The sequence below is a fragment of the Carassius gibelio genome, chromosome A14 (assembly GCF_023724105.1).
Source record: "Carassius gibelio isolate Cgi1373 ecotype wild population from Czech Republic chromosome A14, carGib1.2-hapl.c, whole genome shotgun sequence".
Lineage (NCBI taxonomy): Eukaryota > Metazoa > Chordata > Actinopteri > Cypriniformes > Cyprinidae > Carassius > Carassius gibelio.
This window is the reverse complement of record NC_068384.1, coordinates 13,879,963-13,898,764: the sequence shown is the minus strand read 5'-3', so window position 1 is coordinate 13,898,764 and position 18,802 is coordinate 13,879,963. Positions and strand designations below refer to the sequence as shown.

Here is an 18,802-nt window from a genome sequence, read left to right as displayed (position 1 = left end):
ATGTGCAACTGTTCACACACAGTCGAAAATGTCATTATGATGATCATGTATTTGATGCTTTGTTCTGAATTTAACAATGTTATTGCTATTGCAGACATCATCGATGGTGACTGGGATGTTGGTCTACTTGCAGGGGATTTCCTAGCCCCACAAGCTTTTTTCTTCTTTCCTCTTTTAACTAAAGATGGCCTGACAACAGCTGCACTCACACAAAGGCATGTCTGCACACACACACATACACACGCGCGTGCATGCACACATAGATGCAGACAAGAGTATAATGAATTGATGGTTTGAAGGCTCATTTTTGACATAGGAAGGCTGTTGTACGTAAAAAGACCCATCAATGCCTCTACTCACACCCCTAAATCAGCAGATGACAATACTGTTGCTGTCTGCTAACTGGGAAACCTCTCTTGAAAACTGGTGCGAAGCCCAAGAGGACAGAAAATGCATTGTACAATTTAAAAAAAATGAATCTCTCGAAAATGGCACATGATATGTAATTAAGGTGTGATGGGCAGCAATAAATCCAATAAATGCAATATATTTAGGGCACACACTAGGGTTCAGCAAGTAGTATGTATCAAGCCCTATGTTTTTTTTTTGTTTTTTGTTTTTTGGAACATCGTTTTGCTTCTTTAATCAACATCATAATTCATGATTTATCGTTTGAAAAGTAAATGAAATCTACCGAACATCAAATATCACATTTACCATCTGCAGCTTATTACCAGATATTTCCTATTCAGAACAGAGTCACATAGATTACAACAGGAGGGAATTTCCTTATGTGGTGCGTCTATAATGTAAATAAAGTTAATGACTGATCTGGGTCAATCAAATTCAGACCACTAATGAAAATAAGGATGTGAAAAACATCCTCTGTTGAAAGAAAAAACTTGATGTTTTAGGCCAGTGGTTTAATTGTTTTTTTGTTTTTTTTTTTGTTTTTTTACTGAAAAATGGATCAAAGGGTCATAAACATCAGTAAAAAAATCTGTAAAATGCAAGTACTTATATAATCAAGCACAGATAAGAGCAAAACTGCCCAATTTTAAAAAGTAGGAAAAGTTTTTCCTATATCTTCTGTTGTCAACGGAAAATTAATTTGTCACCTGCACTAACTTCACAGGATAAAAGAATATATGACCCATTCTACATAAAAAATAAAAAAAAAAGATTTTTCCTTAAGTGAGCATAAACTTGATCTGAGCTAACAACCATTTGTTTGGGGAAAGGTTGGCTGCTACATCATTAAATGCCTGTTCACATCAAAAACAATAACCATAATGTTAAATAAATTAGTGTCCACAATGTTCTGTTGCATTAAAAAGCATGATAGATTCTGACTGGCTGTTAAAGTTGAATTCAGAAATCAGCTGGGGAGAAAAATCATTCTGAAAGTGAATCCAACACTTTCTTACCTCTGTGCCGTTATCATTATAGTTGGGGTGTGAACTCAACTTTATTCTTTTAAAATTCAGAAAAAAAATTTAAACGACATTTTTATTGTTATAGTTATCATCCAAGGAATGAATGGGCCTTAAAAGACTGAACTGTCAGTTTTCCTATTCAGCCTAAAGTATATCATAATAATCATTGTGCAAATCGATGAGCCTATGCAATTCATGAAAATCCTAAAGGTGTGGTCACATGGTCTATTGTCTATTGTCAACCACAATGTGATCTTAAGTTGTGAGCAACTTAAACCTGTTGCAAAATCTGCATGTGGGAATAGTTTGCCCTGAACCGAAATTCCTAATCATGTGGAAATTAATGGATTTCACCTGTGAAAACCCACTGAGCAACATTAATCGTGACCGAACCTACAATAATTCATTTTATTTGCTGACTTTTGTATGATGAACAATTTTGGTACTGTGTTCAAAAGCAGCTTTTGGTATTAAAAAACAACAACACTGGTGACCATTTAACAACACAAACTGAAACACGATCATGTCTTTTATTTCTGGGGTGATTAATTTAAACAGGATTTTGGGTAACAGATACAGCACTAGTAGTACGGTAACACGATAAAAACTACTTTTAACTATTAAAAAAAATGTGTTTAGTGCACGACATAAAAAAATAGGACAAGGTGTGGCTTCTGCATAAGTCATTACTCATTCGCTTTGGCATAAGCATGGCAGCAGCAGCAGAGGGCACGAGACTGTATGTTGACTAGCATCTCACAAACAAGAAATGGGATGTGCACTGGTTACTAGACATGAAGATCATCTAACAGATCCAGGACATCGGATAGTGTTCTAATCCTCACCTCCACAGAGAATCAAAAGGGTTTTACGATAGTCTCCTGATGTGTCACCCTGAAAAAAATTATATGATTTGGTGAGACCAAACATTTGGATTAGAGCATAAAAACATAACCAATCACTTGGGAATGTACATCATAATCATATCAGTGGACATTTGGTGTTGCATAATGATATTAAGCCATTTCTCAATATCACCAAATTCACTGCATTACGTAATTACAGAGCATTTCGTATAAACTTTCATAATAACTGGATGAGCAGTGAGATCAACAGATCCCTTTCCTTCCGTCATAGACTAAAGTCCAATTCCATGGAAATACTGTTTGAAAATGCAAATGAAAATGCTATGAAACCATGCAATTCAACAAGACAATAAATCTTTTGACACACACCTTAAAAACACACACACATAGACTTTGTCTCAGCATGCTTTATCTGCAAGCATCTAAAAATAAATCATGCTGTTATTTTTGATTTATTTATTATTTATTTATATATCTATATGTAATATGCTATTTTAATTTAAATGATGCGTTAGCTTGTTTTGCGCTTGGTTTATTTGCCTACTGGCCCAACCAATAGCAAAATAAGCATAAAAAGGCATAATGTATAATTTATTGTTATTGATCTCTAAAGGGAGTTTTGACTACAGAGCCAGTATAGACCTGTTATTGAACACTTCCTGTCTCCTTTCTCTCCACCAATCAGAATCAGCACACTGAGAGGAAGTCAAGCATGCAGGGGAAATTCCTAAACAGCTGAGTCGAGCGAGTACACCGCAGGAACCTGTCAAACACTCTGTTCCCCTCGACTTAACCAAAAGAGGATGTGCAACACCTACAGTAAGACAAAACACAATATCTACACAACTCTCTTCTTTTTTTTTCTGATCGCACCAGAGTAAGACATGCACTAATGCATGCAGTATGTGTTAGAAGGAACACACAACTTACGACAAGCATTTCTACCTGGATGAATTCATGCAAAGAGGCGTCATGGGTTTCTTTGAACTCTTTGCGGATGTTGAAGAGGTCAATCTCAGAGCGGGACACCATAATACGGATCAGAGCCCTGTCGTCTGTTCCCAGGCCCTGCAGGGAAAGTCACAGCACTTAGGAAACTCTGGCCTTATGAAGCAAAGCATCGGCCTATGACTCATAATCAAGTCTGAGATCCATTGCTGGCACAGATACGCTGTCATCAGATGAGCTCTACATGACTGTTGCTTTACATAAGTGTGTTTAGCCCTCAAAAACTAAGACCATAAAACAAGTTTCGGTTCATAGTGAGCGACTTGCTCAGTAAAGCATGATTTTAATCAGTGTCTGTAATTCATCAAACAGAGTAAAGATTTTGCTCAGAGATCATCTCAGGAGACGTATTTGAGTCCTCAGTTATGTTTTATTTCAGTGTCAACTCAGATTTTTCTAATGATACAGTAAGAGTCAGAGAAGTAAGAGCTATCAAATGAATGTAGATTATATAGGTCAGATCATTGAGCTTTGGATGAAAATCATGAGAAATGCTTTTGCTTGTATCATATCAAAACTGACCAGAGTTTGAGACATTACTGAAACGTCTCTGGGATTTCTGGCGAGCCTTAAACAAAAATCTCTATCTGCTCTCAATTTCATATAATTGATGTCTACGAGTTATGTCTTTGAGTTGACGGATGTCATGTTCTTGGCCTAAATCAGCTGTTTGAGATTGTTCCTCCTGCTCAGAGACAGATGTTGAGGGAAGTGTATTTCATAACAATGCTCTTTTACCTTCATGGCTTTGTACAATCGGTCAGAAAAGTAGGATGGCTGATTCTTCACACTCCGCACTGGAAAATATAAACATGTATGATCATTTTGTATGTAAAACATGATTATAAATGTCACTGCTTGCTAATGTAATTGTTAAAGGAGATATATCATACACTCCTTATAACATTGGTCAAGATGTTAGAAAAGTGTTAGAAAGTAGAGTCATTTAATTATTTTTAAGACTTTAAGATGACCTCTTTGCATATAAAATGAGTAGCAGTTTTAATGCAAGTATATAACATCTGCAGCTTTGTTATAAACCTTAATCAGGTTAGACACCATATTGAATTTAATGCAGATTAAATATTATATATTTTTTTCAGAACGATGTTACTTTAGCTGAACAATGTGGTTAAACAACAGTCCATTGAAAGCACTGTACTTTTATCACTCACAGCCTTATATTAAATATGGCTCTACCCTGACTAAGTGTTGTTATAGTTAACTGAATATAAATCTACACATTTAAATAATTGTTTACAAATATTGGAAGAAAAACTTCAGGAATGTTGTCTTGGCAACTAACTGAAATAAATTTAAATTTAAAGTGTAATGAAACATAAAAACTACTAAAACTGAAATAAAAACAAATTAAGGCTAATAGAATTATACAAAATCTAAAAATAATAAAAGCACATACATTTTTTTACTAATACTTCAAAAATGTACAAAGAAAAGCTTATTTAAAATATGAGTACATAGTAAAATTTTATAAATAGTTTAATTTAATACAAATTTTAATTTAACAACTGCCTCGTCAGTCAATCACGACTAATTTTGATAGTATGCTGAACTCAAATTCATTTCTGATTTCATGATGATATGATCCCTGTTTTAATAAAAATATCTAAGTTGAAGTAATTTGTCATAAAAAAAAGAGTATTTGTTCCTGATGCTTGGTCATTGTCCTGACAAAGTTCTTACCAATAGCAAACATGGCGTTTTTAAAGTCTCCTGACATCTCCTTCTTTATGATCTGTTCGATATCTTTGTTGCTGCACCTCACAAATTCCTGGAACACTGGAGGGGACATCGTGAATTTCGGCTGGTGTGTTCATGAGAACATCTATTATAATGTGTTCCAATGGCAAACATGTGTTTGCATTACCTTTCCTCAGGTGAGGAAAACTCCTTGTGCACAGAATACTCATGAACTTGTCCTCCATGTCATCGGAGTCTGCATTGCATGCATCTGCCAACTCCTTACATTGAACAGAAAAAATTAAAATCTTAGAATAATACTCTGGCTTTACCTTTATACTTGGTAAACAATAGACAAGTGACAGTGTTTCGTAAGTATTTCACACTTACTTGGGCATCTTCCAAGGCCCTGGCCATGTCTGCTGGGCCCTCCTCACGGGCTCCCTGACAAACACCATCAGATTAAAGTAAACCATGAGTTTATTAAGCACAAAGTATGAGCTGTGAGCCAGTGTTTGGATGCAAGAACTGTGAAGATGTACCTGTGCCAAAGATATCAGGATTCGTTTGAATCTCCCAGACGTTTCTGATGCAATGGCATCCTCCAAACTTTTTTTATAGGCTATGCAAAGGAAAATGTATATATATATTGCTAGACATACAGTGATACAGAGATCTGTAAATAAATGATTCTTCGAATTGTAGTAAATGCCTCATTACACAGATTTTTGTCTATGTTTATCCTAGATAAATGGCGCCACCTGCTGGAAAATGCATTCTTAAATATACAGCAAGGTTTTTATTTACCCTTCTTATAGGCAGAACACATCTCTTGAATCTCCTGGTTGTTCCTAGTAACCAGGATCTCAATTAATGAATGTTCATCAGTCCCTGCGCCCTATTAAAAAAAAAAAGCATTTAAGCATTAGCAAGCATCTATTTAAGCATAAACATGGCATTTCATACCAAATTGCTTTAGATCACCATATGTAAACTCATATGCATATCACTAAAATACTGCTTTTAACTTTATTTCTTTACTAACCCAGTGAAACTCAAGATAAAAGCAACATTGTCAAACAAACAGTCCTTGTAAAAAGAGACCTCTGCTCTAGTTTGGACAGGTCACTGACCCCCGGTGAACAAACAAACACCAAGGTTAAAAGCAAAGCAGGTCGATCTACATAAATAATGAAACAACATTTTCTATGTTTGGTTCCATTGCGCCGTTACAGTTTTATTCTCTGTACCTCCATGGCTTTCTTCATCATCTTGGCGTCAAACTCTGCTGGAGTCATCATGAGACCCAGGATGAGTCTTTCGAGGTTTTTGGACAGTTCTGATTTTAGGTCAGCCATGAGATCCTGATGGCAAACAACTTTATAAATCAGCTAAATACCAAAAGCATACACATTTACAGTAACCACAGTAATGCACTCTGGGAACAAAACTAGGCAGGAAATCATACCCGTCCCAAAAGAGATTTAAAGGTCCGTCTGATCTCCTGTCTCTGTGCATTGCTCCTGTGCGTCAAAATCTCAATAATTGTATCTTCATCAGTTCCTGAAAAATAACAGGAAATCATATATTATATGTGCAATTCTTAATATCTTCTGCTAATGCATTCTATTAACCATAACATAGTGTGTTTTTACCCACCAAATCCCTTCATTGCTTTTCTCAGAGCTTGAGCATCACTTGCAGGATCAAAATCTTGATATGGTTGCACAGTTCCTCTTAACTAGTGATGGATAGGAAAGACAAAATGATATAAATTAAAAAAGACATGCACACTCTTTAACACTGATCTATCAGTGCATATTTGTAAAACTGATAAACACAGTGACATCACATCAGCAGCACAAGCACACACACACACACACACACACACACACACACAGACACACTGAGATCTGTGGGATGGAGAGACTGAAAAAGTGTCACAGGAACTGGCAGCAAATCTAGACTCTTATTAGCAAACCGAGTGGCATTCAGATGCTATCTTTGCACAGACAAAAGCTCTGCTGTATGTTTTGGGTGCATGACAGTTATCAACTCCGGAGCAGGGAGTAATATGATGCACGTGGAGGTCTCCAACCTGGACTTTGGTCATGCTGCTGATTTCCCACATCTTGTAGGCAATCTGAGCAGCCTCTGGGAAGAACTCCCCTGCAATGCTGAGAAACAAACAGTGCTTTAGTCTTTTGTGCTGACAAAATAACAATGTGTGGATTGAGGGCTTGACAAAAACAAAATAGCTTCAATTCTTGATCTCTGGCCCTGGTTTACTGAAATCTGCAAGAACGTCTAAATTACATAATAAAGTATCTTATGGAGGAAGAGTATATAAATTCACCACTGTTCTAAAGTTTGGGGTCAGCAAGAATGCATTAAATCAATAATAATAATAAAAAAAACATTTATAATATCACAAAATATTTCTATTTCAAATTATTGCTGTTCTTTTGAACTTTCGATTAATCAAAAATCCTTAAAAATTGTATCATGGGTTCCACAAAAATATTAAGCAGCACAACTGTTTTCAACACTGATAACAATAAGACACTTTTTTTAGCACTAAATCAGCAGATTAGAATGATGTCATGCGACACTGAAGATTGGAGTAATGGATGCTCAAAATTTAGCTGTGCCTGAAATAAATTACAATTTCTATTCAAATAGAAAATCAAACTGTAATAATAATATTTCACAATATTTATGTTTTACTATATATTTCATCAAATAAATGTTGCCTTGGTGAGCATAAGACACTAACATAAGAAAAATATAAAAAAATGTACTGACCTCCAACCTTTGAACAGTGAGCGTGCATTAAAAGTAAAGATAGAAACTCTTGTCTTGTTTCTAAATATACAAAACTATGGATACTGTATGCTGTTCATACAGCTTTTGTACCAGTGGATCTCTCTGTTGAATGTTCAGTTACTGCAAAACTGATTTAAAGACTCTCATCTTCAGAACACAAATTAAGATATTTTTGAGGGAATCCAGGAGCTCGCCATGAGGGTGCTTAACTGTATTTTCCAGACTATAAGTCACACTTTTTTCATAGTTTGGCTGGTCCTGCCACTTATGGTCAGGTGCGACTTATTTATAAAAATTAATTTGACATGAACCAAGAGAAATTAACCAAGAGAAAACATTACCGTCTACAGCCACGAGAGGGCGCTCTATGCTGCTCAGTGCTCCTGTAGTCTACACTGAAGACATACAGCGCCCTCTCGCGGCTGAAGACGGTAATGTTTTCTCTTGGTTCTAAATAAATGCGACTTATAGTCCAGTGCGACTTATATATGTTTTTTTCCTCATCATGACGTATTTTTGGACTGATGCGACTTATACTCAGGTGCGACTTATAGTCAGAAAAATACGGTAATGACAGAATTTTTTATTTTTTGGGTGAACTATCCCTTTAAGTTTTTGAGAGGATTCAGCCTTTGAATGGCTCACTTGTAGTTATCTCTGCATATAAAGCTAGGAATTTTAAAATGTAATAAAATGACACAGTTTAAGACCATTAAAAAAGCTTACTCATCATCTCCTCCACACAGTTTCAGCAGGGTGCGCATGTACTCCCCAGATGTATCATCCTGTATGTAGAATATATTGTTTACTATTTTATTTACAAACATACACAATGTGTACACTGTGGGTTACATTTAAAATATGAGCCATCAATGTAAGAATGCACCTACCACACGAATAAACCATACTGTATTTCCTATGTAACTACATAACAAATGACAAATGCATTTATAAGGTCAAGGAGAAAAGCTTCACTATTAGAAATGATTTCAAACAATGATAAATGTAACGCACTGAGAGAATCAAGAAAAGTTTGGCTTCTGATGTGTTCGCACCTGAATCATATTGTACAGAGATTTCTCATAGCGCAGTCTGAAGCACTCTCTGATGTCCAGCATGTCAATTTCAGAGCGGGAGACCATAATGCGGATAAGAGTGTTATCAGCTGTGCCCAGGCCCTGCAAACAGATGGGGAAAAGGACAATGCATTGACAAAAGCAATTTTACTTCATAACGATTCATTATAATAACAGGTAACACTACCTTCATGGACTTGTAGAGGCGTTTGGCGAAGTACATGGGCTTACTTCTGATGCACTGAACTATGGGAGATAAAGAAAAAAGCAGATCTTAGAGGAAATGCGGCAGTGAGTTTTCAGGTATTGATTGCATGGTGCCAAAGCTTACCGACAGCCAACATCAGTCTTTCAAAGTCTCCAGAGAGCTCACTCTTAATACTGTCCTCAATGGACTTCTCAGCGATTTTCTCGTATTCATCAAATACTGAAAAACAAAATTATACATTAACTGTTACATCACACAGAATTTATCCATGTTACACTGGGTAATCCGCATATTGCAGTGAATTTAAACCATTAATAATCGAAATTCATTAGCAATCATAATATTGCACAGTGGTGCGTCTTGCATAATCACACATCATTTAGATCATTGCTCAGTTTTTTTTTTTGTTGCATTACTCTTTCAGATTTTAAACGCAGCAACCTGATGGTCAAATCTAATCGGCGATGCAGTGAGGAGTGCTACAAACACAGAAGAGTGATTGTGTAGTGGAGGAGGGGTGTTAGTCAGCAGAAATCTCTGTGTCCAGTGTGTGGCTCTGGTTCTCATACCCAACTGCAAATGGGTCACACTTCGGTTTCCCAGCAGCATGATGAATTTGGCCTCGTCTGTGCCCCACTGTGCCTCTCCTGCGTCATACAGTTCCTACAGTGAGATTACACACATTCATTCTTTCAAAATGCAAGTCAGGAGGTCAAAAACCATGAAATCATTTGACAACAGAACGTCGCAACAGACCAATCAGAATCAACATTATATTGATTCATAGTATAATTTATCCAGTGATCTGTTTGAAACAGATTGTATTTTATAGCTAGTTCTAAGTCTAATATCTGAATATTCCCACTCACTTGAGCATCCTGCTCCACGAGGTCTTCACTAACAACATCATCTTCCTCTCTGCTCCCCTGAGAAACCAGACAATCGCCATTATTAACCACAAAAAATGGAGACCATAATAAAGGCATTACATATGCAACTAAACTGTATTGTAAAAAAAAAAGTTATATCTCATTATGAATAATCCAGAATTAGGAAAAAACAAACAAAACAATTTAAATGTCAATGATCTACAATTTAATGTAAAAGTCTTCTGGATTTCCAAAAAACAACAACATGAAGGTTTTAAAACTGTAAATATCTAAACCTTGAGCTATAGATTTGATAGATATGCGTAAATCAAGATATACAATATTTGACGCACCTGAAGCAAAACAATCAGCATCTTCTTAAAATGTCCAGATGTGTCCCCTATAACATCCTCTTCAAGGTCTCTATCATATGCTGTGAACACAATCGCGGGGTCAGACTTTGCCTCAGTTCAAAAGAATCTTTGGTTTCTTGTTAACTTGTGTAAAAATAAAAACTCACCATCTTTGTATGCTGCCACCATATTATGAATCTGCTCGTTGGTTCTTGAAGCGAGAATTTCAATCAAACATTTCTCATCTGTTCCGGCTCCCTTCAAAGCACAGCAAGAAGGTCAGCTACTGAGCACAAATCACATATTCTGTCTCTTTAATTTGAAAATCTATTCGTAGAGGATAATGTACAGTCAGCTTGTTTAATTATCCAGATGGATATGAGTGCAGTTACTGAAATGGCACAGAGAAATTACAGAACAACACTGAATATGTATTTTCACAGCCATACAGATCATGAAATGGTTAACAGTCCCTAAAGAACTAGCCTAACTGTCACCATTTAATTAAATAAGGAAAATCACTTACCATATCCTAATAAAAGCCACAGCAAAACAGAATCACAAAACATTCAGTAAATAACAGAGAATATAGCCGATATTGTCATTGGTCTTTTAATGAATGATGCTTAGAAATGAGGTTGTTAGTCACTATTTTGTTCTGTTTAGCTGAAATATTGTATAGACCACAAATCCTGTAGCCATTTTGTTATATTGAAAAAAAAAATGTAATAATTAAAAATATTTTCAGGAAATATTAAAGACAGAATGAAATACTATAGCATAACACATCTATTTGAATGCAATTATCTGTCCGGTCCATTCAGTGCAATCAGCCAAGCATTGCACATTTTAACTCAAAGTCTCAAATATTTAAAAGCAGCTAGATTCTTACATACCTTAATGGCATCCCTGATTTCTTTGGCATCATGATAGGCTGGAGGTCTCATCAAACACACAATCAGACGTTCAAACTTCCCTGTCAGCTCATATTTCAGATCACCAATTAAATCCTGTAAAATAATGTATTTTTGATAAAGCAAAAATAAATTTTCTATAAGCCTGTAATCCATTCATTGAATGCTTGCTGGAGATTTTCCAGTACCTTCCCATATTGTGATTTGTAGGCGCCACGGATCTCCTGCCTCTGAGCATTGCTTCGCGAGGTAATCAGGTTTAAGATGGCTTCCTTGTCACTTCCTGTGACACAACAGGCAATACTTGTAAGTGACTGTATGGACATATCATAGCAGCCACTGGCTTCATATTAAATATCTATAGTTGAGGAGTCCTGACACTCACCAAAGCCTTTCATGGCATTATAGAGGGTCTCTGCATCACTGCCCACATCAAAGTCAGGCTGAACTGCAATTGTACCTCTAAACTCCTATAGCAAAAATTATAGATGTTTAGTTACTGAACGGTGAACCAAGAGTTGCAAGATCAGGCTTACCAAACCCAGTGAATAATAAACATTCAAAATCTTTTTCTTTCATTGTCATAAGAGGAAAGCCAAACTATTTTACAGAAATATTCAAACATTCATACAAACAACAGGAAAAATAATCTTATACATAACATTTTGCATTTAAAACAAAAACAAAAAACAATAAACAGTAATATTGTGAAATATTATGACAATTTAAGTAGTGCTGTCAAATCAATTAATCATGATTTATCACATCCAAAATAAAAGTTTGTTTATATAATATATGTGTGTACTGTATATATTTATATGTATATATAAGTACACACACATACATGTATATATTTAAATATTTACATGTGTTTTATATATATATATATATATATATATATATATATATATATATATATATATATATATATATATATATATATATATATATATATATATATATAACTTTCTCATGGCGCTTTACACACATAAATATATACTGTATATATTCATATTTATATATGATTTAATCGTGAATAATCTATTTGACAGCAAGATATCTGTTTAATTTGAAAATGTAATGTATTCCTGTGATTTTAGCAGATGTTCCTCCAGTCTTCAGTGTCATCCTTCAGAAATCATTCTAATATACTGATTCGGTGCTCAAGAAACATTTGCTTATTTTATTAATGTTAAAACCATTCTGCTGCTTTTGTTTCTGTGGAAACTGTGGCATATGATAAATAGAAATTTCACATTTATTTGAAACAGAAATATGTTGTAACAATGTCAAGTCTTTACGGTTAAATTTAATGGCTCTTTCCTGAATAAAAGTATAAATTTATTTGAACTGTATTGTGTATATATATAAAAAAACTGAAATTATATTATCTTTAATTCATCTTGTTTTTAAGGATGTTTGGACATTTTTACTAAAAACAAAACAAAATACTGATTAAAACTATTTTTGCAGTGCATTTAGATGAACATTTACAGTCTCAAACATTATACTGAACTCAAAAATGTATTTTAAATTGCTCGTGGGTGGGACAGGATACGAGTTTATATAATCCCAAAAATGTTATTTTACACCAACAATCAGACTCTCCTTCATCTGGCCTTTAGTCCAAACCCAGGCGGGACTCTATAGTGTCAGCTGACAGCTGTTAGTGCAGCAGTTGTGTGTTATGGTCAGCACTAAAAGTCAGTTTCAGAGACAGAAAGCTTGCATGCATCTTAAATATCTGTAACCTTACACTTTCAACGCTACTAAATCTATAGAAGGGATCATTCTCCTTCAGAGAGCATTTGACAGGGCATAAATGCTGCATGACTGTGCATTTTTTCAAAGCTCCTCTGCACTCACTGTCTCCCTGCAGTTATTCCCCATTATATTGGTCTTGCTGGCATGTCTTCGTAGGGCACAGAGCCAGAGTCCTCGCCCCATGCTTCTGTGCACATGCTCAAGGTCTGACCAGCAGCTATAACTCAACACAGCAGCTGTAGGGCTCCACGTCTACAGTTACAGACCCCTAGCAACACCTACCTCAGCAAACAAACATCCGGCCACATCCACAATATAAGAAATGCTTTGATGTATTATTCATCTGCATAGCACAAACAAGGTTTAAAATATATAGGGCTAGAGGTTTATTTATATCCCTAATCCTAATAAGAGCAACAACAATAGTGATACTTCATTTTACAAGCATCTCTCTAATATATAACGTTTAATAAATGATTAGTGTGCTTTAATAATAGTTTTGCTACTATCCATCCATTTTCCATACTGTTTTATCCCCCACATGCTCACGGAGATTTGCTACTATTAAAAAAATTATATATAGACACGATTTCAAAAATGAAATAACTCAAAAAATAACACCACTGAGCCACCACAGGTCTACATGCGTAACTGTGGTGTTCTAGACAGATTTTTAATTATTAATTTGATTGTTAATTTTTTAATAAGCAATTAATTGACCTCTCGGATTCCATAAAGAAAACTGTAATATCACTCCCTGAACTACAATAGATGGAAACGAGATTCGTTATTATGAAAAAGAAGACAACTACATCTACATGATTTAACTACATGATCAAAATGTAAACGTTAAATCAACAGCAAGCAGCAGACACACTGATGTAGACGTTTTGGCTTACTTTGCCCATGTTTGATCAGTAACTGGTTGTCAATGGAATGATAGTCTTGAACCTGGAGAGAGAATTAAAAAAGAAACGAATTAATGTTAGCCTTTCCTTTGCTCGTATATGATTAAAACCCAAAGGTAATGTGTTTTTTAAAATGGCAGTTCATCACTTTAAGAATCTAAGTTTCTAAGTTTTGCCTACTATAAACTACAATGGAAACAATGTTGTATATATTATCCAGAAACCTTTATTCGCAGTGTAGTTCAAAACACATTGTTTCTGAAGCACATTGTCCATGGAAAGTTTCTGTAACTTCACTCCTATGAGTATCCAAAACTGTTCATATGCTCTAAAACATTATTCCCCTCAGTTCAAACCATTGCTACTCCCTATAGGTTTAACTGCTGAAGGCAAAGCCACTTTTTCCACAGGATACTCTTGGCTCCACCCGGTGAACTTATACTATGCTCTCTTTCACTACATAATAACAGGGAACTCTCTGTGATGGAAGAACTTCCAGTCTGCACACTCTCAGAAAAAAAAGTACAAAACGGTACCTTTAAGGAACAAAAGCTTGTCACTGGGGTGGTACCCTCAAAGGTACATTATTGTACCTTGAGTCAAAGGAGCAAATTTGTACCTTACTTTTTTGTACCTTCTAAGGGCCAATACTGTACCTTTGAGGATCAATAATGTACCTTAGACAAAGGTACAATAAAGTACCTCTGGAAAAAGGTACAATTTTGTCCCATTAAGGTACCACCCCAGTGACAAAGCCATTTTGTACCTTTAGGTGGCAAAAAAGTTCCTTTTTATTCCCTAAGGAGTGAAAGAAAATGAAGGCAAACAACAACTAACTGCATTTTAAGACATTTATTTTAGTCCTTAAATGGAAAACAGTTTAATTCACAGATTCAATAATAATTCATCTCACAACCATACAATGTAACAACCCAAAATAAAATGTAACAATGTTTAGGATGTCATGTCTGATATAAAAACATTAAAAATAATTAATTACATTTTTTTAAGAAGCATTTCACTGAAAAACTGACAACTTACTGCCACTCCAAAAACAAAATGAACAGCGATATCAGAGAATAAATACAATGGAACCATTTATATTTTCCTTCTTTCAATTTCATGAACATCACTAATAAGAACAGCAATATAGTGCAGAAAAACATGAGTTTTTTATCAAAGACCAAGCAAAACACTTTAGCACACCACACCAAAGTAAAGAGAGTAACATAACGGATAAACTAAATGACACTTGATGTGTTCTGGATTAAAAAACACAAGCTTTGAGCTCATCCACAACCCTCTACAGCCCTCCCAACACAGCTTAACATAAATGCCCCATACTAACAAACAGTTTATCATCGACACAGTATGTATCTGCTGTAGCCTTCTCTGAATGTACCGGGACAGGCTCGAGGGTTAGTGTCACGTTTTCTTTCCACTGCTGAACAAATCGGTTGAATTTGGCTTGCTTCTTAAACGACCCCTCAAAGAGGCATGAAATCATCCTCTCAGTCAATCCATAGTCCACTGCTTCTCCATCAACATCATTATCTAGACAAAAGAGAAAAGAAAAACAGCAATGTTAACCACCACTTTGGTAACAACATACAACAATTTAAAAAGGCAGACTGTAACGTTTGTGTAAGTCAATGGGGAAAAAGTTCGAGTCTAGTTCGCGCGAATGATGCTGTCAGTGAGCAGTCAACCAGAGCTTCATGACAAAAACTCATATTTCAGGAATAAAAAGGACCTAACGATATATATATATATATATATATATATATATATATATATATATATATATATATATTAATAGATTAATTGAATAAAGGACAAAGATAAGAAACGTTTCGCTTTACCCCAAACGAATTACATTTTATCTTGAACCACTAGAGACATCAGAGCCAGCGGCAAATGTCAGAAGGTCTATCCGAGCTGAGGCTGCTCTCGGCGGATACATGATGATGGAGCTCCCGCTGATCATGTGGAGCTCATGTCTCCGAGATCGGCGAAACACATTTTTTAAATAGACGCTGTCTTTATAAATAAACCGCATATTTAAAGACTAAATCATACTTTCAAACAGTCACTGGCTATCGATAGACACATTCCGCCCAAATGGCTTTGCTTTAGCTTTAAAATATTCCAGAACAAGAGACTGTTGGGCGGCAAAAAGGTTTTTTTTTTTTTTAATCGTTCTCCTCTGACGCAGTCCAGCTAGCTCACATAAGTCAGAACAAAAGATTTTTCGGCGGCAAAAACGCTTCTCATCCAACTCTGACGCAGTAGTTTTACAGCTAAGCTATAATGATGTGGAAAAAACGTTTTTGCCGCCCATTAGTCTTTTGTTCTGAAATATTTTAATATTTCACGTTAACGTTAACTTTTCGGCTGCAGAGTTGGATGAGAAGCGTTTTTGCCGCCGAGAAGTTAACGTTAGCTCGATGGTGAACTGTAGCCAAGATAGTACTGCTACTTATAATAATAATATTTATTTATGCTATTATTATATAATAATATTTTAACTAACGTTAACTAGTTAACGTTAATAATGGCAATCGTCAACGTGAGTCTAGCCAGCTAATGTTGACAGAGTATGAACTTGGCTAGCACTAACATTAACAGTAAAAGTTAACTTCCAACTTTGAATTAACACCACAAACACTGATTAAAAATTCAAATACTTTACCTTTGAATTTACTTTTCTCCTCTTCAGTGACCTCTATCCCCAAAGTAAATAACTCCGTGATTAAATCTTCCGTTGATAAATGTCGAAGGGCCATCCTCCCACCTTTGATCGACACTGACAGAGAGAGACTGACAGTTGGATCACTGTCGATTCACTCATGTATCCTTCCGCGCTGCAATATTTATGCTTCCGCCGAGTCAAACTCTGGTTAGCCTGTAGCTAGATCCTTTCAATAGAACACAACTTAAAGCGTTAACAATTATTTGTCTGTTTTATTCTAATATAAATAGGGTAAATGGTTTGAAAATCAAATTCTTCAATACTGTTTGTGAATATAAATGATTACATAATCCTCATTAACATGATTAAAAATGATTCAAAGGGACATTTCACAAAAAAAAAAAAAAAAAAAAAAAAAAAACATTCTGATTTATTTTGCCCATATCTCAAAACTTCACAGTTAATTTAGTTTGACATTATTGAGTTTGATAGTATAGGTTAACTTGTGTTTCTATATTGAGAGATGACATTTTCAGCATCCACTAATTCCTGCCATTTTATATTTAAACATTAAGGTACAAATATGTAAGGGACAAATATGTACCTTACACCTCGAAAAGCTCACAATGTACAATGGAAGGTGCATAATTGTACCTTAAAGGTGCACAATTGTACCTTAAAGATACATTTTTGTACTTTTAAGGGTACATATGCAAAGTTTGTACCTTAGGGAACAAAAATGGACCTGTATTGTACCTCTTTTTCTAACAGTGCAGTTCACCAGTGGAAATGTTATTCTCTGTTATAATGCCAAACTTGTGCACAAAACATGCAGAAGATGCAGCAGCAAGCTGCTCAATGACAATTCATTAAAATTTCTCACTTCTTCTTGTATGTTGTGAAAACATTAGCCTATTGATTTGGCACTCTGACACTGCAGACATTTGTAAAACACAATAAAATACAAAATACTTTTCAGTATTGTTTAAAATAGTAAATGTGTGTCCGTGGAGTCCAAAAATAGACATGTCTCTCTATCTGGTCTGAGTCAGGAATACTGCACATCCAAGGTCTGAGAAAGACATTCACACAGCTCCACCCAACCAGCAAAACCCAAAATTATAATGAATGTAATCAAAAATTAATGAAAACTATTCTCAGCTTAGCTGATGTTACATAATAAGACCTTGACTACAACAATAAGCTTAAGACCTTTGGTTTATAATTAACTTATATATAATTATTTTTTTGAATCATCATACATGTGTTGAATCTATATAATTAAGTGTGTAGTCTATACAGCTAAAGTTTTGTGGTAGAAGGAAAGAATGTGAACAGATCTGTGAACGCTTAAGTTATAAAAGTCTTACCATTTCCACATGAAACGCGCATTTATATATACTACAATATCCCAAAGTGCCACTATTTTCCAATACATTCGTTAACAATAGCCACTAATAACAATAACAACAAACAAAAGCAGCGTTTTACCTTTGATCACAGGGAGTCTCGAGCTCCGGCTGACGGTGGTCCGTTGTCTCTTGCTCTGTGCAAGTATCAGCTGTTCTTCTCTGACGCAAAGAATGCGGCGCAAACTGCACGCGCAGTATTTAACCTAATTCAGGATAACCAGCTATGATGTAATGTCCACACCTGACGGGTCGTGATGACCAGTTCTCATAAATGACGTGAGGCATGGGATTACTATGCTATGAGAGCGCGTTTGTTTTTCAAGACAGTGTTATCTGCAGTGCACCCCCGATCTGCATATGCAGCACATTCGGGGATTCCTGTAAACACTTGTGTCAAGAATATTATTTGAGAAACAAATGCACAGTATTTGTGAGATGAAAGATCTACTCAGTTTTAATAAATGTAATAAATACAATTATTGAAAATGTAATTGAAATAGGAATTAATTAACCCTTGTGCGGGAGTCACACTCATGGTCTTCACGGTCAAAAGTGACCTGAAATGTAACGCTCCCCACGCATTTTTCAGTAGTTTTTTTTTTTTCTTATTCTGTATTTTGAGACAAATTTATGGTAATAATTAATATTTATGCAATAATAATAAAAAAAAAATCTCATTGAAAACAGAACAAATTTTTTTTTTTTTCAAAATTATCTTTCAGTTAATGCAGTATTTTAGATAAAAAATAGAGACTAGGCCATTCAAATC

At 35.3% G+C, this 18,802-nt stretch overlaps 1 protein-coding gene across 6 annotated transcripts; it reads right to left on the bottom strand.

The window, feature by feature from the left end:
* Nucleotides 1-1,947: 1,947 nt before the first annotated feature.
* On the bottom strand, nucleotides 1,948-18,366 carry LOC128027584 (annexin A6). 6 transcript variants are annotated; one of them, XR_008186765.1, is made up of 26 exons: nucleotides 18,113-18,361; nucleotides 13,921-13,972; nucleotides 11,643-11,727; nucleotides 11,446-11,540; nucleotides 11,240-11,353; nucleotides 10,511-10,601; nucleotides 10,344-10,423; nucleotides 9,991-10,047; nucleotides 9,691-9,784; nucleotides 9,245-9,340; nucleotides 9,101-9,159; nucleotides 8,893-9,015; nucleotides 8,564-8,622; nucleotides 7,110-7,188; nucleotides 6,671-6,752; nucleotides 6,480-6,574; nucleotides 6,262-6,375; nucleotides 5,819-5,909; nucleotides 5,554-5,633; nucleotides 5,402-5,455; nucleotides 5,199-5,292; nucleotides 5,015-5,110; nucleotides 4,049-4,107; nucleotides 3,233-3,370; nucleotides 2,945-3,116; nucleotides 1,948-2,330 (listed from the first exon to the last, which is right to left on the bottom strand). XR_008186765.1 is itself a non-coding variant. In XM_052615322.1 (25 exons), the coding sequence occupies exons 2-25, from the start codon at nucleotides 13,927-13,929 to the stop codon at nucleotides 2,271-2,273; spliced, it is 2,004 nt and encodes a 667-aa protein (XP_052471282.1). In that variant the 5' UTR covers nucleotides 13,930-13,972; nucleotides 18,113-18,361; the 3' UTR covers nucleotides 1,948-2,270. The 6 variants fall into 6 exon arrangements, 2 of the variants coding, with proteins under 2 accessions (XP_052471282.1, XP_052471284.1); XR_008186766.1 differs by having other exon boundaries at nucleotides 3,248-3,370; XM_052615322.1 differs by lacking the exon at nucleotides 2,945-3,116.
* Between the last annotated feature and the right edge of the window lie 436 nt (nucleotides 18,367-18,802).